General features: G+C 35.8%; 3 protein-coding genes across 3 annotated transcripts; 1 reads left to right on the forward strand and 2 right to left on the reverse strand.

The window, feature by feature from the left end:
* The first annotated feature begins 422 nt into the window (after positions 1–422).
* On the forward strand, positions 423–23,654 carry LOC141386905 (uncharacterized). The gene is made up of 4 exons (XM_073955807.1): positions 423–1,588; positions 1,651–2,061; positions 21,979–23,136; positions 23,200–23,654. The coding sequence occupies exons 1-4, from the start codon at positions 484–486 to the stop codon at positions 23,607–23,609; spliced, it is 3,084 nt and encodes a 1,027-aa protein (XP_073811908.1). The 5' UTR covers positions 423–483; the 3' UTR covers positions 23,610–23,654.
* On the reverse strand, positions 4,680–6,551 carry LOC141387616 (probable cytochrome P450 6a21). Its single transcript, XM_073957530.1, has 2 exons — positions 5,213–6,551; positions 4,680–5,144 (listed from the first exon to the last, which is right to left on the reverse strand). Exons 1-2 carry the CDS (start codon positions 6,294–6,296, stop codon positions 4,729–4,731), a joined length of 1,500 nt encoding a protein of 499 aa, XP_073813631.1. The 5' UTR covers positions 6,297–6,551; the 3' UTR covers positions 4,680–4,728.
* Positions 11,032–13,736, reverse strand: LOC141387613 (probable cytochrome P450 6a13). The gene is made up of 2 exons (XM_073957527.1): positions 12,534–13,736; positions 11,032–12,466 (listed from the first exon to the last, which is right to left on the reverse strand). Exons 1-2 carry the CDS (start codon positions 13,645–13,647, stop codon positions 12,051–12,053), a joined length of 1,530 nt encoding a protein of 509 aa, XP_073813628.1. The 5' UTR covers positions 13,648–13,736; the 3' UTR covers positions 11,032–12,050.
* Positions 23,655–26,511: the final 2,857 nt, after the last annotated feature.

The following is a 26,511-nucleotide window of genomic DNA, read 5'->3' on the forward strand; positions in this document are numbered from 1 at the left end:
TGGGCCATCTACTCTTCAGTAAATGAGCCTGTGGGCCATCTAATCTTTAGTAGACGAGCCTGTGGGCCATCTACTCTACAGTAGACGACCGTGTGGGGCAAAATGTCTATAGAGATCATCATATAAAGGGCCCAGCAAAATTCTATAGAAATCTTTGGAACATGTGCAGTTCTAAAAAATGCCTATAATAATCCTTAGACTCCATAGAGTGTTTACGAAATTTCTACAGAAACCTTTGACTCAAAAAACCGCAACAGAGACAGACGTTTTCTATAGAAATCTTTAGTGCAGGTTAAAAAGTTCGACCAGGCCAAACGCAGTATTTTTTTGTTTTCTCTCAGTATTTCTCTCCACCAATGCTCTCCACGGAAAGCTCACTTATTTTGCATTAAAATATTTATTATACAAAAAAAACTTGCATTTTCAGTGTATAACTATAGCTCTTGGGGATAAGATCGCTGTCGCCTCCATGGCAAAGACAACATGTTGGTGTTCGGCATTCTGTTGGGCGTCATTGTCTGCCTGGTAAGCTATTTGATTTTGTTCATGCAGAAACGCCTCAACTACTGGCATTTTCGTGGCGTTGCGTGCGAAAAACCTAACTGGCTTCAGGGAAATTTCCAAGGGATGAGAACAACATACTCCTTTCCCGAAATATGGATGAATTACTATAAGAAATTTAAAGGTACTGGACCATTTGCTGGATTTTTTTGGTTCTCGCATCCAGCCGTGTTTGTTATGGATTTAGAACTTATTAAAAATATTCTCATTCGAGATTTTAATAAATTTACGGATCGTGGGTTCTTCCACAACGAGGAAAATGACCCATTGACGGGACACTTATTTTTCTTGGATGGTTTGAAGTGGAAATCGTTGAGACAGAAGTTGACGCCTACCTTTAGTTCGGGGAAAATTGCCAAAATGTTTTCCATGGTGAACAACCTAAGCGGACGTTTGATACAGACCATGGAAAAGAAGCTGGCTGAGGAGGATTCTGACAATGTTTTGGAAATGAAAGATTTATTAGCACGATTTGGCACCGATGTTATTGGTTGTTGTGCCTTTGGCATTGACTGCAATAGCCTGTCCGATCCGGAGGCCAAATTCCACATAATGGGTCAACGTTTGTTTAGTGAACCACGCAATGGTCAGCTGGGTAATGCCTTGGCCTTTAATTTCCCGGAATTGGTGAAAAAGTTACACATGAAAGTTATACCTGATGAAATCAGTGAATTTTTCATGGATTTGGTCACCAAGACCATTGAAGCTAGAGAAGCAAATCCCACCAACAGGGAGGATTTTCTGGCCTTGCTTATGCAACTAAAAGAGAGCAAGGAAAAAACTGAAGATGGGCAGAATAGAACATCCTTGACTTTGGAAGAAATTGCCGCCCAAATTGTGTTATTTTTCTTGGCTGGTTATGAGACCTCTTCAACAACGGTGGGCTTTGCTCTCTACGAACTGGCCAGACATCAGGATATACAAAATCGTGTGCGTCAAGAGGTCATGGAGAAATGGGAAAAATATGGCCAGGAATTTACTTATGAAAGTGTAAAGGAAATGTCCTATCTGCATCAGGTTATACAGGGTAAGTAGTACAACAATTTTCTTACAAATAAAACCATTCAATTCCCAAATATTTTCCCTTAGAAACCCTTCGCCTCTACATACCCGTACCCGTTTTAAATCGCAAATGTTTGGAAGACTATCAGGTACCAGGATATGATGAAAAATATCTCATCAAAAAAGGCATGAATGTTCTCATACCCGTTTTGGCCTTACACAGAGATGAAGAATACTTCCCCCAACCAAATGAATTTAATCCCGATAATTTCCTACCCTCCAAGTGCAAGGAACGTGATGCAGTGGTTTACATGCCTTTCGGAGAGGGGCCACGCAATTGCATTGGCAAACGATTTGGAGAAATGCAAACCTCTTTGGCCCTCGCCAACCTGGTGAAACATTTCAAATTCTCCACATGCCCCCAAACACAAATACCAATCATTTTCAATAAAGAAACTTATTTCTTGGGCGCTGGACATGGCATTAATTTGAGGGTGGAGAAGATTTGAAAAACAAACTGTGAATTTTATTTTTATTTATTGTGTAAACGTATGTGTGAATGTATGTATGTTTATGTTTGAAAATTTCCATGTGCCTAAAGACGAACTAAATACAAACGAGATGAGATCATAAATGTACAACAAAAATCTTTCAATACTTATATTGAAGTGTGGTAAGCCTCAAAAAAAAAAAAAAAATACTGTACTCTACAGTGGGTGACCCATCTACTACACTCTAAACGACCAAAAAGGGCATTTACACGACCCCGAGGGCAATCACTTTACAGTAGACGACCCAATGGGCCATCAACTCTACAGTAGACGACCCAATGGGCCATCTAGTCTGCAATAGACGACCCAAGGGGCCATCTACTCTACGGTAGAAGGGGCATATACTCGACAGTAGTGCACCCAAAGGGCCGTCTACTCAACTGTATAATATATGGCCCCTTGGGTCGTCTACTGTAAAGTAGATGACCCCTTGGGTCGTCTATGGTAGAGTAGATGGCCCCTTGGGTCGTCTACCGTAGAGTAGATGGCCCCTTGGGTCGTCTACTGTAGAGTATATGGCTCCTTTGGTCGTCCACTGTAGAGTATATGGCCCCTTGGGTCGTCTATTGTAGAGTAGATGACCCCTTGGGTCGTCTACTGTAGAGTAAATGGCCCTATGGGTCGTCTATTGTAGAAAAGATGGCCCCTTGTGTCATCTACTGTAGAGTAGATGGCCCCTGGGGTCGTCTACTGTAGAGTAGATGACCCCTTGGGTCGTATACTGTAGAATAAATGGCCCATTGGGTGGTCTACTGAAGAGTAGAAGCCCATTGGGTCATCTACTGTAGAGAAGATGGTCCATTGGGTCTTCTACTGTAGAGTAGATGACCTCTTGGGTCGTCTACTGTAGAGTAGATGGCCCCTTGGGTCGTCTACTGTAGAGTAGATGGCCTCTTGGGCCGTCTACAGTAGAGTAGATGGCCCCATGGGTCGTCTACTGTATAGTACACGGCCCCTTGGGTCGTCTACTGTAGAATAGATGGGACCTTGGGTCGTCTGGTGTAGAGTAGATGACCCCTTGGGTAGTCTACTGTAGAGTAAATGGCTCCATGGGTCGTCTATTGTAGAGCAGATGGCCCCTTAGGTCGTCTACTGTAGAGTAGATGGCCCCTTGGGTCGTCTACTGTAGAGTAGATGACCCCTTGGGTCGTATACTGTAGGATAAATGACCCATTGGGTGGTCTACTGAAGAGTAGATGCCCATTGGGTCATCTACTGTAGAGTAGATGGTCCATTGGGTCTTCTACTGTAGAGTAGATGGCCTATTGGGTCTTCTACTGTAGTGCAGATGGCTCCTTGGGTCGTCTAATTTAGAATAGATGGCCCCTTGGGTCGCCTAACGTAGAGTAGATGGCCCCTTGGGTCGTCTACTGTAGAGTAGATGGCCCCTTGGGTCGTCTACTGTAGAGTAGATGGCCCCTTGGGTCGTCTTCTGTAGAATAGATGGCCCCTTGTATCGTCTACTGTAGAGTAGATAGCCCCTTGTGTCGTCTACTGTAGAGTAGAAGGCCCCTTGGGTCGTCTACTGTAGAGTAGATGACGCCTTGGTTCGTCTACTGTAGAGTAGATGGCCCCTTGGGTCGTCTACTGTAGAGTAGATGACCCTTTGGGTCGTCTACTGTATAGTAGATGACCTCTTGGGTCGTCTACTGTAGAGTAGATGGCCCCTTGGGTCGTCTACTGTAGAGTAGATGGCCCCTTGGGTCGTCTACTGTAGAGTAGATGGCCCATTGGGTCGTCTACTGTAGAGTAGAAGGCACCTTGGGTCGTCCTCTACAGAGTAGGTGGCCCCTTAGGTCGTCTACTGTAGAATAGATGGCCCCTTGTGTCGTCTACTGTAGAGTAGATGGCCCCTTGGGTCGTCTACTGTAGACTAAATGACCCCTTGGGTCGTCTACTGTAGAGTAGATGGCCCCTTGGGTCGTCTACTGTAGAATAGATGGCCCCTTGTGTCGTCTACTGTACAGTAGATGACCCCTTGGGTCGTCTACTGTAGAGTAGATGACCCCTTGGGTCGTCTACTGTAGAGTAGATGACCCCTTGGGTCGTCTACTATAGAGTAGATGACCCCTTGGGTCGTCTACTATAGAGAAGATGGCCCCTTGGGTCGTCTACTATAGAGTACATGGCCCCTTGGGTCGTCTACTATAGAGTAGATGGCCCCTTGTGTCGTCTACTGTACAGTAGATGGTCCCTTGAGTCGTAGATGTAGTAGATGACCCCTTGGGTCGTCTACTGTAGAGTAGATGACCCCTTGGGTCGTCTACTGTAGAGTAGATGACCCCTTGGGTCGTCTACTGTAGAGTAGATGATGTCCATCGGGGTCGTCTACTGTAGAGTAGATGGCCCCTTGGGTCGTCTACTGCAGAGTAGATGGCCCCTTGTGTCGTCTAGTGTAGAGTAGATGGCGCCTTGGGTCGTCTACTGCAGAGTAGATGGCGCCTTGGGTCGTCTACTGTAGAGTAGATGGCCCCTTGGGTCGTCTACTGTAGAGTAGATGGCCCCGATCGGTGGGAAAATCTTCAAAGTTGATTTCCTACAATTAAAAACCACAACAAGAAATAAAACTTAATTTTTCTTTCTACAATTTAATAAATACAACAACAGACTTCCTCTAACACTTTTCAACATTAAGAACAACTTCTTTTTCGGGTGTAATCAGAGGCAGGATAACATTGATGCCCAATGGAACTGGAGTGTTCTTGGTCAAGGTAAAACGATAATCTCTCAATAGGGAAATTAACAAAACACGAACTTGCATTTTGCCAAAACGCATGCCAATGCAGTTGCGTGGCCCATCACCAAACGGGATCCAGGCCATGGAATGGCGTTTTTGTACTTCCTCAGGGTCATAACGTTCGGGTATGAATTTTTCAGGTTCAGGATATATTTCAGGATCATTTTGTATGGCATCAACTGGTATATATACCATGGTACCCTTGGGTATGACATAGCCGGGGACATCGGTGGGATAATCGACAGCAGCCTTGCGCTGCAATTGGGGCAAGACGGAGTATTTACGCAGAGTTTCTGAAAGGAGAGAGAATTTGTATTTTTTGTGGTTCCAATTATTTTCTTGTTCTTCTTTTTGTTCTTACCCATTATAACCTGTTCCAAGTATCTCATTTCCTGTGTACATTCATAGGTAATTTCCCCATCATATTTTTCCAAGGTTTCGCGGATTTCCTTCCTCAACTTCTCTTGAACCTTTTGATTTCTGGCCAATTCATAGAGAGCAAAAGCCAGCGTGGTGGAAGATGTTTCAAAACCAGCAACAAAGAAGAGGAAAGCATTTGCCGTTATTTCTTTCATATTCAAACGTTCGCTATCATTTTTCGAATTCTTCATTTCAATCATCATGTTCATGAAATCATTGCGCTTCACATTGTTCTTTTCACGATATTCCACAGTTTCCCGGACAATACGGAAATAGAATTTATTGGTTTCATCCAGCATTTCCTGCATACGCAAACGTTTGGCTAGCTTGGGGAAGGAATGCATAAAGGCATGGACTAATTTGGGGTGGCGGAATTTGGTGAACATTTGCTTGTTCATAACTCGAAATTCAGCCTCGGGATCCTTGAGGCTATTGCACTCCAAACCAAAGGCGCAGGAACCAATAACATCGGTGGTGTAACGGGCCAGCAATTCCTTGACATCCACTTCCTTAGACTGCTTTAGCATATCCTGCAATACCTCACGACAATCATTCGACACCTTTACCACCAACGGAAACATTTGTTTCATTTTACCCGAGGTGAAGGTGGGCGATAGTTTGGTACGTAAATTCTTCCACACCGAATCTTCCAAATTGAAAAGATTGCCACTCAAAGGATCATCGACTGGATTGTGGAAAACACCACGATTTTCAAAATTCTGAAAATCTTTAATTAAAATATTTTTAGCCAAATCCAAATCCAACACCAAGGCCACCGGTTGTACTAGCATATAGAAGCCACAAAATGGGCCAGAACCCTTGAATTTTTCATACACCTGACGTAATGGTTCATAGAAATGCTTCTTCTCGCCCACATCTTTGAGATTACCCACCAGAAATTCAGGTTCTTCATAGGGTATGCCGCGACGACGCCAAAACAGCATGCGGGATTTCATCCAGCCATAAATTAAAGTACACAAGCCAATTACGGCATACAACACAGCAGCTACCTCCAGTTCCCCCATACTTTCCACAACCAATCAGCAACACCTCCAAACGACAACTGAGAGTTAACACCGTGATCTTTCCTAACGTGTTAAGTAATTCTCTAAGAACAACAACTCTGGTAGAATCGAAAAGCTTCTTAAAGCTTTTTGTTACTATTTTTAACTTAACAGCTGACAACAGATCGGCAAAAACAAGAAATTGTTGTGGGTTTGAATCTCGCTATTGATAATACCAAATATCGGAGTATGAGTAACGCACGCCATGACTGGACAAATAACTTGAAAAAAGAACAAAAGTCTCACTAGGTTATAATCTTTATTTACTTATTGATAAAAGAATTTGGTTGGCATGGTCTAGTTTTATGTTGACTTCCAATTAATGGGTCTTTTTATCAAACAACACGATTTGTTATGTCAAACAAATCAAATGTAGACACACCTGGAACGCAACACTCCAGAGTATCTAAAAAAATAATCCAATAATTATTTTCCTTGAAATTGTGAAAAATTTTATAAATATATAAGATTCTATAGGAAATTTGTCATCAATTGGTTATAAATTTCATCTACGCCCCTGTGGGCCATCTGCTCTACAGTAGACGACCCTAAGGGCCATCTACTCTACAGTAGACGACCCTAAGGGCCATCTACTCTACAGTAGACGACCCTAAGGGCCATCTACTCTACAGTAGACGACCCTAAGGGCCATCTACTCTACAGTAGACGACCCTAAGGGCCATCTACTCTACAGTAGACGACCCTAAGGGCCATCTACTCTACAGTAGACAACCCTAAGGGCCATCTACTCTACAGTAGACGACCCTAAGGGCCATCTACTCTACAGTAGACGACCCTAAGGGCCATCTACTCTACAGTAGACGACCCTAAGGGCCATCTACTCTACAGTAGACGTCCCTAAGGGCCATCTACTCTACAGTAGACGACCCTAAGGGCCATCTACTCTACAGTAGACGACCCTAAGGGCCATCTACTCTACAGTAGACGACCCTAAGGGCCATCTACTCTACAGTAGACGACCCTAAGGGCCATCTATTCTACAGTAGACGACCCTAAGGGCCATCTACTCTACAGTAGACGACCCTAAGGGCCATATACTCTACAATAGACGACCCTAAGGGCCATCTACTCTACAGTAGACGACCCTAAGGGCCATCCACTCTACAGTAGACGACCCTAAGGGCCATCTAATCTACAGTAGACGACCCTAAGGGCCATCTAATCTACAGTAGACGACCCTAAGGGCCATCTACTCTACAGTAGACAACCCTAAGGGCCATCTACTCTACAGTTGACGACACTAAAGGCCATCTACTCTACAGTTGACGACACTAAAGGCCATCTACTCTACAGTAGACGACCCTAAAGGCCATCTACTCTACAGTTGACGACACTAAAGGCCATCTACTCTACAGTAGACGACCCTAAAGGCCATCTACTCTACAGTAGACGACACTAAAGGCCATCTACTCTACAGTAGATGACCCTAAGGGCCATCGACTCTACAGTAGACGACCCTAAGGGCCTTTAGACGACCCTAAAGGCCATCTACTCTACAGTAGACGACCCTAAGGGCCATCTATTCTACAGTAGACGACCCTTAGGGCCATCTATTCTACAGTAGACGACCCTTAGGGCCATCTACTCTACAGTAGACGACCCTAAGGGCCATCTACTCTACAGTGGACGACCCTAAGGGCCATCTACTCTACAGTAGACGACCCTAAGGGCCATCTACACTACAGTTGACGACCCTAAGGGCCATCTACTCCATAGTTGACGACCCTAAGGGCCATCTTCTCTACAGTAGACCTCCCTAAGAGTCATCTACTCTACAGTTGACGACCCTAAGGGCCACCTACTCTACAGTAGACGACCCTAAGGGCCATCTACTCTACAGTAGACGACCCTAAGGGCCATCTACTCTACAGTAGACGACCCTAAGGGCCATCGACTCTACAGTAGACGATCCTAAGGGCCTTTAGACGACCCTAAAGGCCATCTACTCTACAGTAGACGATCCTAAGGGCCATCTATTCTACAGTAGACAACCCTTAGGGCCATCTACTCTACAGTAGACGAACCTAAGGGCCATCTACTCTACAGTGGACGACCCTAAGGGCCATCTACTCTACAGTAGACGACCCTAAGGGCCATCTACTCTACAGTTGACGACCCTAAGGGCCACCTACTCTACAGTAGACGACCCTAAAGGCCATCTACTCTACAGTAGACGACCCTAAGGGCAATATACTCTAAATTAGACGACCCTAAGGGCCATCTACTCTACAGTAGACGACCCTAAGGGCTATATACTCTACAGTAGACGACCCTAAGGGCCATCTACTCAAGAGTAGACGACCCTAAGGGCCATCTACTCAAGAGTAGACGACCCTAAGGGCCATCTACTCAATAGTAGACGACCCTAAAGGCCATCTGCTCTGCAGTAGACAACCCTAAGGGCCATCTACTCTGCAGTAGACGACCCTAAAGGCCATATACTCTACAGTTGACGACACTAATGGCCATCTACTCTACAGTAGACGACCCTAAGGGCCATCTACTCTACAGTTGACGACCCTAATGGCCATCGACTCTACAGTAGACGACCCTAAGGGCCATCTACTCTACAGTAGACGACCCTAAGGGCCATCGACGCTACAGTAGACGACCCTAAGAGCCATCTATTCTACAGTAGACGACCCTAAGGGCCACCTACTCTACAGTAGACGACCCTAAGGGCCATCTACTCAATAGTAGACGACCCTAAAGGCCATGCACTCTACAGTTGACGACCCTAAGGGCCATCTACTCTACAGTAGACGACCGTAAGGGCCATCTACTCTACAGTAGACGACCCTAAGGGCCATCTACTCTACAATAGACGACACTAAGGGCCATCTACTCTACAGTAGACGACCGTAAGGGCCATCTACTCTACAGTAGACGATCGTAAGGGCCATCAACTCTACAGTTGAGTACCCTAAGGGCCATTTACTCTACAGTAGACGACCGTAAGGGCCATCTACTCTACAGTAGACGACCCTAAGGGCCATCTACTCTACAGTAGCCGACCCTAAGGGCCATCTACTCCACAGTAGACGGCCCTAAGGGCCATCTACTCTACAGTAGACGACCCTAAGGGCCATCTACTCTACAGTAGACGACCGTAAGGGCCATCTACTCTACAGTAGACGACCCTAAGGGCCATCTACTCTACAGTAGCCGACCCTAAGGGCCATCTACTCTACAGTAGACGACCCTAAGGGCCATCTACTCTACAGTAGACGACCCTAAGGGCCATCTACTCTACAGTAGACGACCCTAAGGGCCATCTACTCTACAGTAGACGACCCTAAGGGCCATCTACTCTACAGTAGACGACCCTAAGGGCCATCTACTCCCCTGTCGGTCATCTACTCTACAGTAGACGCCCCTGTGGACCATCTACTCTACAGTAGAAGCCCCTGTGGGCCATCTACTCTACAGTAGACGCCCCTGTGGGCCATCTACTCTACAGTAGACGCCCCATCTACTCTACAGTAGAAGCCCCTGTGGGCCATCTACTCTACAGTAGAAGCCCCTGTGGGCCATCTACTCTACAGTAGACGCCCCTGTTGGCCATCTACTCTACAGTAGACGCCCCTGTGGGCCATCTACTCTACAGTAGACGCCCCTGTGGGCCATCTACTCTACAGTAGAAGCCCCTGTGGGCCATCTACTCTACAGTAGACTCCCCTGTCGGTCATCTACTCTACAGTAGACGCCCCTGTGGACCATCTACTCTACAGTAGACGCCCCTGTGGGCCATCTACTATACTGTAGACGCCCCTGTGGGCCATCTACTATACTGTAGACGCCCCTGTGGGCCATCTACTATACTGTAGACGCCCCTGTGGGCCATCTACTATACTGTAGACGCCCCTGTGGGCCATCTACTCTACAGTAGACGCCCCTGTGGGCCATCTATTCTACAGTAGACGCCCCTGTGGGCCATCTATTCTACAGTAGACGCCCCATTGGGCCATCTACTCTACAGTAGACGCTCCTGTGGGCCATCTACTCTACAGTAGACGCCCCTGTAGTCCATCTACTCTACAGTAGACGCCCCTGTGGGCCATCTACTCTACAGTATACGCCCCTGTGGGACATCTACTCTACAGTATACGCCCCTGTGGGCCATCTACTCTACAGTAGACGACCCTAAGGGCCATCTACTCCACAGAAGACGACCCTAAGGGTCATCCACTCTACAGTAGACGACCCTAAGGGCCATCTACTCTACAGTAGACGACCCTAAGGGCCATCTAATCTACAGTAGACGCCCCTTTGGGCCATCTACTCTACAGTAGACGCCCCTGTGGCTCATCAACTCTACAGTAGACGCCCCTGTGGGCCATCAACTCTACAGTAGACGCCCCTGTGGGCCATCTACTCTACAGTAGACGCCCCTGTGGCCATCTACTCTACAGTAGACGCCCCTGTGGGCCATCTAGTCTACAGTAGACGCCTCTGTGGGCCATCTACTCTACAGTAGACGCCCCAGTGGGCCATCCACTCTACAGTAGACGCCCCAGTGGCCATCTACTCTACAGTAAACGACCCTGTGGGCCACCTTCTCTATAGTAGACAGCTTTTTTCCTCATAGGAATTTATCTAGCTACGAAATTTTACATTTTTTTAAAAAAAATTGTGGCCTCAGTGCCTCATGAGGAGATTGAGAACAATTCAATGAAAATAAGGAGAGACAAGCTTTAATTGATAATTTCTCTTACCTAGAGAGAAGTCGTCACGGAGGGCAGAGTCAAATATTTATAATGAGACTGATAATAAATGCCCCGTATAAAAGTGATTCATACGACTTCAATTTGTAAACAAATCCCAGTTCATATCTATCTTATTAATTCCGAATATTGATAATATTTTCTATAGGGTTGCCAATATGGTTTTCATGTTTGTACCAAAATATTATTTACAAATTGACCATCAACGAAACATGGAAATTACCATCAACTATGAAAATTTGAGGCTATAAAATTGGACTTTGATAGCATTTTAAAAAATTAACAAAATTCAAAAGTAACGAAAAGTTATTACAATTTTTAGTCAGAAAATCCAAGGCCATTGAAAAAAACTGTTTTATATGTATGTGAGTAATTTTGTATGTATCTATAATTACAAATCGATAATCAGAAAAAAATAGTCAGGAAAAGCAATCAATCTTAAACAAATACCGCTCCCTACAAATTAAATAAAAACCACACAAAAAAATAAAAGATAATGGTGGAAATGTACTTCAAAGTTAAGCCCTTTTGTGTGGGGACTACTTTGGAGGGTTTTGTTTGTTATTGGAATCGAAGTCTACTGTGTTGAAACAAATGCTTCAATCGCAGAAAAATGTATATGTGAACATATCTGCTTGAGACACTCTAAAGCGGTATTTGGAACAAGAGAACCGGATTTTACTTCGTTATGATTTCAGAAGGCATGGACTCCAATTGAAGAATTCGATAAAGTACCGCAAATTGAAGTTAAAGCATGGCAAACATTTTCTACAATACTTTTTTTATAATAATTTAGATTTTGGCCATAAAATTCATGCGATTAGTTACATCATTTAAAGAATTTCCAATTGATTTTAATAATGGTTTTTTTCATTATTTTTTAGTTACAAACTATATTTTATTTATAAATATTATTTGTTCGTTTCTAACCTCAAAACTCCTAACTTTTCTCTATAATTTTTCCATTATATCACAGTTTCTCCACCTTCAAATAAACCCCTCCCTCAGAACCCAATAGAAAACTTTGTGTACTGTAACGCATTGGAATCTGGGTTTGAGGGCAACGATCGAAACGGAATTTGCTGAGCAAACAAACCAGTCCAATTTGGGCTTGCATTTTACCAAAACGCATACCAATACAATTGCGCGGTCCATCACCAAATGGTATAAATGAGAAGGGATGACGTTTGGCAGCCTCTTCGGGTAGGAAACGATCAGGATTGAATTTTTCCGGTTCAGGGAAATATTCAGCATCTCTGTGTATAGAATCCAGGGGTATAATGACACGTAGACCCTTTTCCAAAACAATATCCGTGTTTGGCAGTTGATAGTCCTTGATGCAGGTGCGCACCAAATGGGGAGTGACAGAGTATTTGCGTAAAGTTTCTAAAACAAAAATAAACAAAATTATAAATATTTTTTGTAATCTATTAAAAGATTTTAAGTGACCTACCTGATATAACCATATCCAAATATTTCATCTCCTTCAAGCACTCATAGCTCAGTTCATTATTATTCTCTTGCAACACCTTACAAATTTCCTGACGCACCTTGGTCTGTACCTCTTGATTTAGGGCCAATTCATAGAGACAAAATGAAATTGTGGTGGAGGAGGTATCAAAACCTGCCAAAAAGAACACCATTGCCTGGGCAGCCAATTGTTCCAATGTCAGGCCACCACTCATATCTTCATCATCCACCTGTTTCCCCTGGGCCAAAAGCTTATCACGTTGCTCCTTCATTTCAATTAACATATCCATAAAATCATTACGATGTATGTTATTTTTCTGGCGATATTCCACCGTTTCCCGAACGGCATTCATAAAGAATTCGGCAACATCATCGCTGAAGGTTTTCATGCGTAACTTTTGGGCCAATTTGGGATTGGTAAACATTAAACCTTGTACCACCCCACTGTGACGTGGCTTTTCAAATATGGATCTACCCATTTTTCTAAATTCCGCCTGGGGATCTATCAAACTATTGCACTCAATGCCAAAGGCACAGGTTCCAATGACATCTGTGGTATAGCGGGCACACAAGTCTTTGGCCTCAATTATGCCACTTCCCTCATCGCCATTTATGAATTTCTTGCAAGCCGGTTCCAAACGCTCACCCACTTGCACCACTGTGGGAAACATAAACTTCATTTTACCCGTGGTAAACACCGGCGACACCTTATGTCTCAAAACCCGCCACCTCTCACCATCCAAAAATAACAAATTTGCCGTCAAAGGATCGTCACGTTCATTGTGAAACAAACCACGATCACTGAAACTTGTAAACTGTTTTATCATAATATCCTTGATGATGTCCAGATCCATGACAAAGGCAGCCCTCGTTGTAAAGGTGTAAAATCCCGCAATGGGTGTGATGTTTTTAAATTTCTTATAAATCCTATCATTGATATCCTTCCAGTGATATTTGCGACCCAAACCCCGCATATTGCCGATAAACGGCAATGGCTTCTCATGTGGTACATTGCGTTTCTCCCAATACGAATAATGCTCCTTTAGCCAAACGCACAAGGCTATCACAGATAGCACCAATAGGGATAAAAATATCATATTTTTGGATTTTTTTGTAATTAGCACCGAGTTCACTTCGCAGACACAACGTTACAACTGTTTCCAGAAATCAAAACTGAATGAATAGAAACCCCATTCTTTGAAACAAAATGATTCAACCAACAAAGAAAGAGAATATCCAATATTATACGAATTTTACGACTTTTGTGGATATATTTTTTTCATTACTCTCCCCATCTCTTCTCCAATAAACCCCCTACGGTTTGTTTACTTGACGAAAATTATAATAACAACAACACATCGATTTTTAGTTGATCAAAATAAATTCTCTCAATTGCTCCCTCACAAATTATTTTGCTCTCCCCTAATAAGACAAATAAAATAAAAAATTCTCAAAATTCCCATTTGCGTTAAATTTGCTCTCTCTCGTGTGTTCGGCTCCATTAAACAAAAACAATTAAACAATAGTGTTCTCATCTTTCCGTAACCACAACAATACACAACAACAGTATCCCCAATGATTGGGGCCCAATCATTGGGGCCCAATGAGGGCAACATTGACTCTCTCTCCGCACTTCTCCACTATACGAAAACAAATAGAGACAATAACATCAATCAATTCTCAATAAACAAAACATTCTAAGAGTGACCCCCGCAATAAAGCAAACTATATTCTGTCTCTCTCTCCCCCATTTCTCAAATATTAAGTCATGTAAAATTGCTCCACCATTTGGATGTGGGAGCAGTATAGCCAGCAATAATGCTCTTGCCACAAACTAGTTTGGAGCTCCCCACCACTAGTGTCGGCACATTTCTTATTGGAATCTAACAACAGTAAACACATGCGGTACATTGACTGTAGAAATAAAAACTTTTAATGATTTCTATGAATATGAAAAGTTTGGTTAAATTCCGTATCATCAGTTGTTTGTGTTGTTTAAACTTCGTCAAAATATTTCAGTTGCACACATTGTTGCTCGAAAATGCAACTAAATGATTAAGAAATAAAAATGAATGATGCTTGCTTTTTACCTGCGTTAAAAATGCGCATTTTTGACGTTTTGAAACACGTAGGTTCGCAGTTGTTAAGTACAACGGCGTTAAGAATCATACTACTTCACAAATTTGCAGTTATTTGCTAAGCAACTGACGATACAGAAGTCAGCTTGTTTCCTATAGCAGGCAAATAAGCAAGATGGATTTTAGATGTATGTGTGTATGTTATTTCCATACAGAAGAATATACATATATTTTTATTAATCTTGGTTACTATCGTGGATTTTTTTAACAATAAGAATTGTGAATTTTTTTAAAACTACTTTTTTCAATAATCGTTGTATTTTAATTTTTTTTTTAAATTGCGGGTTTTTTCAAAAAAATATTTTTTTTCAATAATCGTGTGTTTTTTAAAAACTTTTTTTCAATAATCGTGGATTTTTAAATTATTTTTTCAAAATTGTTGGATTTTTACAAAATATCTTTTCAAAATTTTGGATTTAAAGAATGTCTTTTCAAAATTTTGGATTTAAAAAAAACCTTTCAAAAGGTTTTTTTCAATAATCGTGGATTTTTTTTTTAAATATACTTTTTCAAAATTTTTGGATTTTTAAAAAATATCTTTTCAAAATTTTGGATTTAAAAACAACCTTTCAATTATGGTGGATATTTTTAAATTATAATTTTTCAAAATTTTTGGATTTTTAAAAAATTCTTTTTCAAAAATCGTGGATTTAAAAAAAATATTTGTACAAATCGTGAATTTTTTAAAAATATTTTTTAATAGCGGATTTTTTAAAAAATATTTTTTTATAAGCGTGGCTTTTTTAAACAAAATTTTTTCTAAAAGCGTCGATGTTTTAAACAAAATTTTTTATAAGCGTGGATTTTTTCAATAAAGTGGATTTTTTAAACAATATTTTTGAATAATCGTGGATTTTTTTAAACAATATTTTTGAATAATCGTGGATTTTTTTAAACAATATTTTTCAATTATCGTGGATTTTTTTAAACAATATTTTATCAATAATCGTGGATTTTTTAAACAATATTTCTGAATAATCGTGAATTTTTTAAACAATATTTTTGAATAGTCGTGGATTTTTTTAAACAATATTTTTGAATAATCGTGAATTTTTTTAAACAATATTTTTTAATAGTCTTGGATTTTTTTAAACAATATTTTTTAATAGTCTTGGATTTTTTTAAACAATATTTTTGAATAATCGTGGATTCCATTTTTTGAATAATCGTGGATTTTTTAAACAATATTTTTGAAAAATCGTGGATTTTTTTAAACAATATTTTTGAAAAATCGTGGATTTTTTTAAACAATATTTTATGAAAAATCGTGGATTTTTTTAAAAAAAATTTTCCCACAATATATTAAACAATATTTTTTCCAATAATCGTGGATTTTTCAAACAATACTTTTTCAATAATCGTGGATTTTTTAACAATATTTTTTTTAATAATCGTTGACTTTTTTAACAATATTGTTTTCATTAATAACATTAAAGAATATTATTTCAATAATCGGAAAATTTTTAAAAATATTTTTCAATAATCGGAGAATTACATCTTTGTGTTTATTTCAGCTTTAGTCCATATTTTGTTGTAATTCAATTGTTTGAATAACAACAAAATATTTTAAAGTGGATATGAAATTGATTAGTTGCGGGCGAAGGGTAGGGAATACTATAGTTTCAGTTGTCACCAAACAACTTCATCAGTTCCCTTTTTAAAAATATTTTTCAATAATCAGACAGTTTTTTAAAAATAATTTTTTTTAATAACCGTGTTTTTTTAAATATTTTTCCAAAATCGTGGATTTTTTAAAAAATATTTTTCCATAATCTTGGATTTTTTTAAAAAATTGTTTTCAATAACAGTGGATTTTTAAACAATATTTTTTCAATAATCGTGGATTTTTCAAAAAATATTTTTCAATAAACGATATTTTTGAATAATCGTGAATTTGTTTAAACAATATTTTTGAATAGTCGTGGATTTTTTTAAACAATATTTTATCAATAATCGTGGATTTTTTAAACAATATTTTTGAATAATCGTGAATTTTTTTAAACAATATTTTTGAATAGTTGTGGATTTTTTTAAACAATAATCGTGATAATCGTGAATTTTTTAAATCGTGAATTTTTTAAACGATATTTTTGAATAATCGTGAATTTGTTTAAACAATATTTTTGAATAGTCGTGGATTTTTTTAAACAATATTTTTGAATAATCGTGAATTTTTTTAAACAATATTTTTTAATAGTCTTGGATTTTTTTAAACAATATTTTTTAATAGTCTTGGATTTTTTTAAACAATATTTTTGAATAATCGTGGATTCCATTTTTTGAATAATCGTGGATTTTTTAAACAATATTTTTGAAAAATAGTGGATTTTTTTAAACAATATTTTTGAATAATCGTGGATTTTTTAAACAATATTTTTGAAAAATCGTGGATTTTTTTAAACAATATTTTTGAAAAATCGTGGATTTTTTTAAACAATATTTTATGAAAAATCGTGGATTTTTTTAAAAAAAATTGTCCCACAATATATTAAACAATATTTTTTCCAATAATCGTGGATTTTTCAAACAATACTTTTTCAATAATCGTGGATTTTTTAACAATATTTTTTTTAATAATCGTTGACTTTTTTAACAATATTGTTTTCATTAATAACATTAAAGAATATTATTTCAATAATCGGAAAATTTTTAAAAATATTTTTCAATAATCGGAGAATTACATCTTTGTGTTTATTTCAGCTTTAGTCCATATTTTGTTGTAATTCAATTGTTTGAATAACAACAAAATATTTTAAAGTGGATATGAAATTGATTAGTTGCGGGCGAAGGGTAGGGAATACTATAGTTTCAGTTGTCACCAAACAACTTCATCAGTTCCCTTTTTAAAAATATTTTTCAATAATCAGACAGTTTTTTAAAAATAATTTTTTTTAATAACCGTGTTTTTTTAAATATTTTTCCAAAATCGTGGATTTTTTAAAAAATATTTTTCCATAATCTTGGATTTTTTTAAAAAATTGTTTTCAATAACAGTGGATTTTTAAACAATATTTTTTCAATAATCGTGGATTTTTCAAAAAATATTTTTCAATAAACGATATTTTTGAATAATCGTGAATTTGTTTAAACAATATTTTTGAATAGTCGTGGATTTTTTTAAACAATATTTTATCAATAATCGTGGATTTTTTAAACAATATTTTTGAATAATCGTGAATTTTTTTAAACAATATTTTTGAATAGTTGTGGATTTTTTTTAAACAATAATCGTGATAATCGTGAATTTTTTAAATCGTGAATTTTTTAAACGATATTTTTGAATAATCGTGAATTTGTTTAAACAATATTTTTGAATAGTCGTGGATTTTTTTAAACAATATTTTATCAATAATCGTGGATTTTTTAAACAATATTTTTGAATAATCGTGAATTTTTTTAAACAATATTTTTGAATAGTTGTGGATTTTTTTAAACAATATTTTTGAATAATCGTGGATTCCATTTTTTGAATAATCGTGGATTTTTTAAACAATATTTTTGAAAAATCGTGAATTTTTTTAAACAATATTTTTTGAAAAATCGTGGATTTTTTTAAACAATTTTTTCCCACAATATATATTTTTTCCAATAATCGTGGATTTTTCAAACAATATTTTTTCAATAATCGTGGATTTTTTAACAATATTCTTTTAATAATCGTTGACTTTTTTAACAATATTGTTTTCATTAATCGCGGATTTTTTAAAGAATATTATTTCAATAATCGGAAAATTTTTTAAAGAATATTATTTCAATAATCGGAAAATTTTTAAAAATATTTTTCAATAATCGGACAGTTTTTTAAAAATAATTTTTTTAAAAACCGTGTTTTTTTTTTAAATATTTTTCCAAAGTCGTGGATTTTTTAAAAAATATTTTTCCATAATCTTGGATTTTTTTAAAAAATTGTTTTCAATAACAGTGGATTTTTTAAACAATATTTTTTCAATAATCGTGGATTTTTCAAAAAATATTTTCCAATAACCGTGGATTTTTTAAAAACTATTTGTTTCTTTAAGAGTGGATGTTTTAAACAATATTTTTATAAGCGTGGGTTTTTCAAACAACATTGTTTCAATAATCGCAAATTTTTATAAAATATTTTTTAAAAATATTTTAAATACTCGTGGATTTTTTCAAAATTATTTTTGCATATTCGTGAATTTAAAAAAAAAAAATATTTAATTAATTCTCTTTCGAGTTGAGCTGTTAGGCCTTTAGAGATACATTGAAAAATTAGGAGTCTACCGAAGTCCCACGCATCCAACCATTACACTACGTTTCACGGGTGGTAAAGCCGATCTTCAGGTGTATTAGGATGTTGTTTTTGTGGCAGACGAAGGCAAAGCTTGGAAACTAGTATATATATCGCACTTCATTAGATAAATGTATATGTGAAATTATGTCAGTTAATTGAAACTCGAAACTTTTCCTATAGTCCTGCTTGGTAATCCCATTTTTCAATGTTCACAAATACTATGGTAAGTTTTATTCCTACATTATTAGTAATTGCTCTTCTATATCAGAAGATTTTATTTTTGATTTGATCATCAATTATTGTCTACTAAAGTTTTGACAAGTTGATGGTGGCTTAGAACGCTAAGACGCCGGCAACCTTGACACTCAGTTGCCGGAGACCCAGGTTCGAATCCCAGCCTGGCTCATGCTGAAATTATTTTTTATTTTTGCCTTATTAAGGCGAAGGCTTTACCACCCGTGAAACGTAGTGTAATGGTTGGATGCGTGGGACTTCGGTAGACTCCTAATTTTTCAATGTATCTCTAAAGGGCTAACAGATCAACTCGAAAGAGAATTAATTAAATATCACTATAAATGGCCTTCGCCTTAATAAGGCAAAAATAAAAAATAAAAAAAAATAATTTTCATCACTCGTGTATTTTTTAAAAAAATATTTTTCTATACACGTGAATTTTTTAAAAAATATTTTACTATACTCGTGAATTTTTTAAAAAACCTTTTTCTATACTCGTGGATTTTTAAAATAATATTTTTCAATACTCGTGGATTTTTAAACAAATATTTTTCAATACTCGTGGATTTTTAAAAAAATATTTTTCAATACTGGTGGATTTTTAAAAAAATATTTTTCAATACTCGTGGATTTTTAAAAACATATTTTTCAATACTCGTGGATTTTTAAAAAAATATTTTTCAATACTCGTGGATTTTTTAAAAAATATTTTTGTATACTCGTGACATTTTTAAAAATATTTTTAAATACTCATGAATTTTTTAACAAATATTATTTAATACTCGTGAACTTTTTAAAACATATTTTGCTATACTCGTGAAATTTTAAAAAATATTTTTCTATACTCCTGAATGTTTTTAAAAAAATGTTTTTCAATACTCGTGAATTTGTTAAAATATATTTTTCTATACTGGTGAATTAAAAAATCTTTTTCAATGATCGTGAATTTTTTGTAGATTTTTTAAAAAATATTGTTTCAATAATCATTGATTTTTTAAAAAAACATTTTTCAATACTCGAGATTTTTTTTAAATATTTGTCTATATTCGTTATTTTTTAAAAATACTTGCTTCAATAATCGTGCATTATTTAAAAAACTTTTTCAATATTCGTGGATTTTTTTAAAAATATTTTTCAATACTCATTGGTTTTTTATTTTTCAATACACTTGGATTTTCAAAAAATATTTTGCAAAATTCAGGAATTTTTTAAACAATATTTGGCTTAAGACGGGTTTACACGCGCACGCCCGATTTTTTTGAAATTTTTACCACAGGTAGGTCTCGTTGCCCTGACCACAAAAATATATATATCGTCTAGATGTAGTCCATACTTCCCAAGATATAGGCCTTTAAAGTTCCAAAAATATGTAGCCGAAGGCCGGCTAATTAGAGAAAAATTAATAATATAAAAAAAGTTTTGCTTCCATTCCCTAGATTTGCACTTGTCCATAGGTGAAAGTCTTAAATCCCCGGCCGAAGGCCGTCTATTTAGAAAAAAAATTAATTTAAAAGAAAATTTTGTGCCCGTTCCCGAGACTTGTACCTGTCCATAGCAGAAAGTCTTAAATACCCGGCCGAAGGCCGGCTATTGCAAAAGAAAATTATAATTTAAAAGAAAATTTGGAACTTTAATGGCCTATATCTCGGGAAGTATGGACTACATCTAGACGATATATACATTTTTGTGATCAGGGCAACGAGACCTACCTGTGGTAAAAATTTCAAAAAAATCGGGCGTGCGCGTGTAAACCCGTCTTGTTCCAAATATTTTTCAACACTCGAGTGTTTTTTAACAAATATTTTTCTGCACACGTGAATTTTTTAAAAAAATATTTTGCTATACTCGTGAATTTTTTAAAAAATATTTTTTCTATACACGTGAATTTTTAAAAAAAATTATAGATATACTTGTGATTTTTTTAAGTATTTTTCAATACTCGTGAATTTTTTAAAAAATATTTTTCTATACTATTGAATTTAAAAAAATATTTATTTTTTAATGCCAGTGATTTTTTGCGGATTTTTTAAAAAATATTGTTTAAATAATCATGGATTTTTTTAAAAAAAATTAATACTCGTGTTTTTTTTTTTTTTAAATACAACTAAAATGTTTCGAATTACATCTGAAAAAGGTGTAGTGATTTTGTTAATATTCGTGTATTTTTTAAAAACATTTTTCAATACTCTTGCACCCTTAAAAAAAATATTTTTCAAAGCACGGGGATTTTTTACAAAAATATTTTCCTATACTCGTGAATTTAAAAAATAATTTGTTTCCATGCTCGTGAATTTTTTAAAAAATATTTTTCAATACTCGTGATTTTTTTAAATATATTTAAATACTGGCTAGACAACTTTGTTGTAAATGGTTTCAAACCACCAGAAGACCTAAAACTACCGCTCAAAATGCTGTAGGGTTTTGTTGAAGATCAAATAATCACTCTGACTATACAATTTTGACAACAAAGTGTGACTTGAATTAGAAATCGGCAAAATAATTTCGAAATTATGTTTGTGGTTAATAACCCATCCCCACCGATTCATCTCTCTCCATGAAGATGGATGACACACTTAATCATTGATTATCCAGAGAGAGAGAGAGAGAGAGAGAGAGACACGAGATAGATTCTATCTGATAGAACGTTGTTTTGTTTTGAGAATCTCGAAAGCACAGTGTTTGACAAGAGTTAGAGGAGCTTTGTCAAGTGATGTGACTGACGATCTAAACAGGTGGAGCTGGGTTGTGAGAGGTTTTTGAAAACATTGTCCACTAGTTTGCATTTGAGTGTTAAATAGACAAGTGTTTGCTTCTAAATCAGAAAATATATATAAAACAAATGTTCGGTGTGGTGGAAACCCTCCTGATTGTGGGAGTAGTGTGCCTTTTGTTCTATCTCTACAATCTCTACACATATTGGCAACGACATGGTATTCCCCAGGAAACCCCATTGCCACTTTTGGGTAATATGAAAGGTGTGGGAACTGAAAAACATTTCTGTGATGTTGTTCAACGTGTCTATCTGAAATTTAAAAACAAATCTCCAATTGGAGGCCTCTACGTGTTCATACGAAAATCTGCGGTGATACTTGACTTGGATTTGGTGAAACATATTTTGGTGAAGGATTTTTCAAACTTTCATGATCGTGGCGTGTTCAACAATGTCAAAGATGATCCTCTGACGGGTCACTTGGTGACACTGGAAGGTGAACAATGGCGGGCAATGAGAAATAAGTTAACCCCAGTATTTACCTCAGCTCGCATGAAATACATGTTTCCCACGGTGGTAAAAGTGTCAGAGAACTTGAGAGATGTGGTTGATGAAATGCTGAAAGAAGGGGGCGGCCGGGTGGATGGTATTTTGGAAATTAAAGATTTGTGTGCCCGCTACACCACCGATGTCATTGGAACCTGTGCCTTTGGCATTGATTGCTGCAGCCTGAAGGATCCCAAGGCTGAATTCAGGCAACGTGGACGAGCCATTTTCACAGATCGCCGCTACCATCCGTTGATACAACAATTTATGTTTAGCAATCCCAAATTGGCCAAACGTCTGCGCATGAAATTTTTCCCAGATCACATCACCAAATTCTTTTTCAATGTTATCAAAGAGACTGTGGAATATCGTGAGCAGAATAATGTAAAACGTAACGATTTCCTGGATTTGTTAATTGAGTTAAAAGCGAAAAATGAGGAGCTGGCCCGGGGATCTTTGGGTATTGATTTGTCACAGGGTCTAACCCTTGAGCAAATGGCTGCCCAGACATTTGTGTTCTTTTTGGCTGGATTTGAGACCTCCTCAACAACCATGACATTTTGCCTCTATGAATTGGCACGACATCCCCAGGTGCAGCAACGTCTGAGGCAGGAAATTGTGGAGAATTTAAAGAAACACAATAATGAAATAACCTATGAGGGTTTACATGAAATGCAATATTTGGATCAGGTGGTGGCAGGTGAGTCTTGCTTTGTTGTTCTTAACAATAACAAACTTTTAAAATTTGTTATTTTTCCCCTAGAAACCTTACGTTTATATCCTGTGCTCCCCACCCTGATACGCAGCACAAAACACGACTATCGTGTGCCAAACTCTCCACATATTATTGAAAAGGGTACTCAAATTGTTATACCAGTCCATGCAATACATCATGATCCGGAATATTATAATAACCCCGAGGAATTTGATCCCAACCACTTTGAGGCGAACACATGTGAAGAACGTCACTCCTGTGCCTATCTGCCATTTGGGGATGGTCCCCGCAACTGTATTGGCTTGAGGTTTGGTAAAATGCAAACTAAAATCGGATTAGTTGCCCTGCTAAGGCATTACAGCTTTGAATTGTGTGCCCAAACTGAACTTATAATGGATAAGAAAAACTTTATTTTAACCACTGAGGGTGGGTTAAATTTAAAAGCAACAATTTTGTAATAATAAATAAAAATTAAAAAAAAAAATAAAAATAATTAACCGATATTTTATGTTTTGTTTATTTAATTATATGTTCCCAGCACACGACCAATGACTATTAACTACCTTGAACTTGAGTAATTTTAAAATGTTTATATTTTTATGGCCCACTCGTGCTACTTAAACGTTAACTGGAAGGTAAACAAATAAATGCGTAGTTCTCCAACAAACAAACTTTCCATGGGAAGAGACTGAATTCGTAGACTCATGAATTTGCAAACAAGAAATGCTCTCGTCTAGAATACTCAATTTTAAATTCAAACGACCAATATCATAAAATTTTCAATAATTTAATTTGCTATCATTTTAATAGTCGCTGATTTTTTTCAACAATATTTTTTTTTCATCTTCGTGTTTATTTCAGCTTTAGTCCACATTTTGTTGTAATTCAATTGTTTGAATAACAACAAAATATTTTAAAGTGGATATGAAATTGATTAGTTGCGGGCGAAAGGTAGGGAATACTATAGTTTCAGTTGGCACCAAACAACTTCATCAGTTCCCTTTTTCGCCGACTCTGTATCGATAAACAGGTCAATAAAGCCATCTAGCAAATTAAATAAAATGAGAAATTTGCTACTCAAATTGTAGGGTAAACAGCTTTAGGGCCATACAGCAAATTTCTCATTTTATTTAATTTGCTAGATGGCTTTATTGACCTGTTTATCGATACAGAGTCGGCGAAAAAGGGAACTGAAGAAGTTGTTTGGTGACAACTGAAACTATAGTATTCCCTACCCTTCGCCCGCAACTAATCAATTTCATATCCACTTTAAAATATTTTGTTGTTATTCAAACAATTGAATTACAACAAAATATGGACTAAAGCTGAAATAAACACAAAGATGTAAAATTCTGCAGTCCAACAATAAAAAACGCTAACAATATTTTTTTAATAATATTGGATTTTTTAACAATATTTTTCAATAATCGTGGATTTTTTAAACAATATTTCGTTCGGGGACTTTTTAAACAATATTATTTTGGGTATTAAAAAAATATTTTTATAATAATCGTGGATTAAAAAAAATATTTTTATAATAATGTTGAATTTTTGAATAGAATATTTTTATAATAATCATGGATATGTTAAACAATATTTCAACAATAATCGTGGATTTTTTAAAAAATATTTTTTTAATAATCGTGGATTTTTTAAAAAATATTTTTTTTAATAATCGTGGATTTTTTAAAAAATATTTTTTTAATAATCGTGGATTTTAAATAAAATATATTTTTAATAATCGTGGATTTTTTAAAAAATATTTTTTTAATAATCGTGGATTTTAAATAAAATATATTTTTAATAATCGTGGATTTTTTAAAAAATATTTTTTTAATAATCGTGGATTTTAAATAAAATATATTTTTAATAATCGTGGATTTTAAAAAAATATTTTTTTAATAATCGTGGATTTTTTAAAAAATATTTTTTTAATAATCGTGGATTTTAAATAAAATATATTTTTAATAATCGTGGATTTTAAAAAAATATTTTTTTAATAATCGTGGATTTTAAATAAAATATATTTTTAATAATCGTGGATTTTTTAAAAAATATTTTTATAATAATGGTGGCTTTTTTAAAAAATATATTTATAATATTCGTGGATTTTTTAAAAAATATTTTTATAATAATCGTGGATTTTTTAAAAAATATTTTTATAATAACCGTGGATTTTTTAAAAAATATTTTTATAATAATCGGGGATTTTTTAAAAAAATATTTTTTCAATAATCGTGGATTTTTTAAAAAATATTTTTATAATAATCGTGGATTTTTTAAAAATTATTTTTATAATAGTCGTGGATTTTAAAAAAAAAAAAACAATATTTTTATAATAATCGTGGATTTTTTAAAAAATATTTTTTTAATAATCGTGGATTTTTTAAAAAATATTTTTATAATAACCGTGGTTTTTTTAAAAAATATTTTTATAATAATCGTGGATTTTTTAAAAAATATTTTTATAATAATCGTGGATTTTTTAAAAAATATTTTTATAATAATCGTGTATTTTTAAAAAATATTTTTATAAAAATCGTGGATTTTTTAAAAAATATTTTTATAAAAATCGTGGATTTTTTTAAAAATATTTTTGTAATAATCGTGGATTTTTTAAAAAATATTTTTATAATAATCGTGGATTTTTAAAAAGTATTTTAATAATAATCGTGGATTTTTTAAAAAATATTTTTATAATAATCGTGGATTTTTTTAAAAAATATTTTTATAATAATTTTGGATTTTTTAAAAAATATTTTTATAATAATCGTGGATATTTTTAAAAAATATTTTTATAATAATTTTGGATTTTTTTAAAAAATATTTTTTTTAGACCCATTTCGGAGATTTTTTTCTATAAAAAAAGTACTCAGACTTCTGGTCGGAGGTTTTTGTCTATAGAAAAAATTCTCAGACCCCAGGTCGGAGGTTTTTTCTATAGAAAAAAATTCTCAGATCCCAGGTCGGAGGATTTTTTCTATAGAAAAAAATTCTCAGACCCAAGGTCGGAGGTTTTTTTCTATAGAAAAAAATCGCAGACCCCAGGTCGGAGGTTTTTTATATAGACCCCAGGACGGAGGTTTTTTTCTATAGAAAAAAATTCTCAGACCCCAGGACGAAGGTTTTTTTCTATAGAAAAAAATTCTCAGACCCCAGGTCGGAGGTTTTTTCCTATAGAAAAAAATTCTCAGGCCCCAGGTCGGAGGTTTTTTCCTATAGAAAAAAATTCTCAGACACCAGGTCGGAGGTTTTTTTCTATAGAAAAAAATTCTCAGACCCCAGGTCGGAGGTTTTTTCCTATAGAAAAAAATTCTCAGACCCCAGGTCGGAGGTTTTTTTCTATAGAAAAAAATTCTC

Source organism: Musca autumnalis, unplaced genomic scaffold, assembly GCF_047663935.1.
Source record: "Musca autumnalis isolate F117 unplaced genomic scaffold, ASM4766393v1 scaffold_5, whole genome shotgun sequence".
In the NCBI taxonomy this organism is placed as follows: domain Eukaryota; kingdom Metazoa; phylum Arthropoda; class Insecta; order Diptera; family Muscidae; genus Musca; species Musca autumnalis.

What these genes read in the sequence shown, in the direction of transcription:
- LOC141386905 (XM_073955807.1), top strand. Translation starts at nt 484, where the DNA reads ATGTTGGTGTTCGGCATTCTGTTGGGCGTCATTGTCTGCCTGGTAAGC. An exon ending in TCTGCATCAGGTTATACAGG is followed by an intron (nt 1,589 to 1,650) that starts GTAAGTAGTACA and finishes ATTTTCCCTTAG; the next exon opens with AAACCCTTCGCCTCTACATA. An exon ending in TGGCATTAATTTGAGGGTGG is followed by an intron (nt 2,062 to 21,978) that starts AGAAGATTTGAA and finishes AGTGTTAAATAG; the next exon opens with ACAAGTGTTTGCTTCTAAAT.
- LOC141387616 (XM_073957530.1), bottom strand. Translation starts at nt 6,296, where the DNA reads ATGGGGGAACTGGAGGTAGCTGCTGTGTTGTATGCCGTAATTGGCTTG. An exon ending in CTTGGAACAGGTTATAATGG is followed by an intron (nt 5,145 to 5,212) that starts GTAAGAACAAAA and finishes CTCTCCTTTCAG; the next exon opens with AAACTCTGCGTAAATACTCC.
- LOC141387613 (XM_073957527.1), bottom strand. Translation starts at nt 13,647, where the DNA reads ATGATATTTTTATCCCTATTGGTGCTATCTGTGATAGCCTTGTGCGTT. An exon ending in TTTGGATATGGTTATATCAG is followed by an intron (nt 12,467 to 12,533) that starts GTAGGTCACTTA and finishes TTTTTGTTTTAG; the next exon opens with AAACTTTACGCAAATACTCT.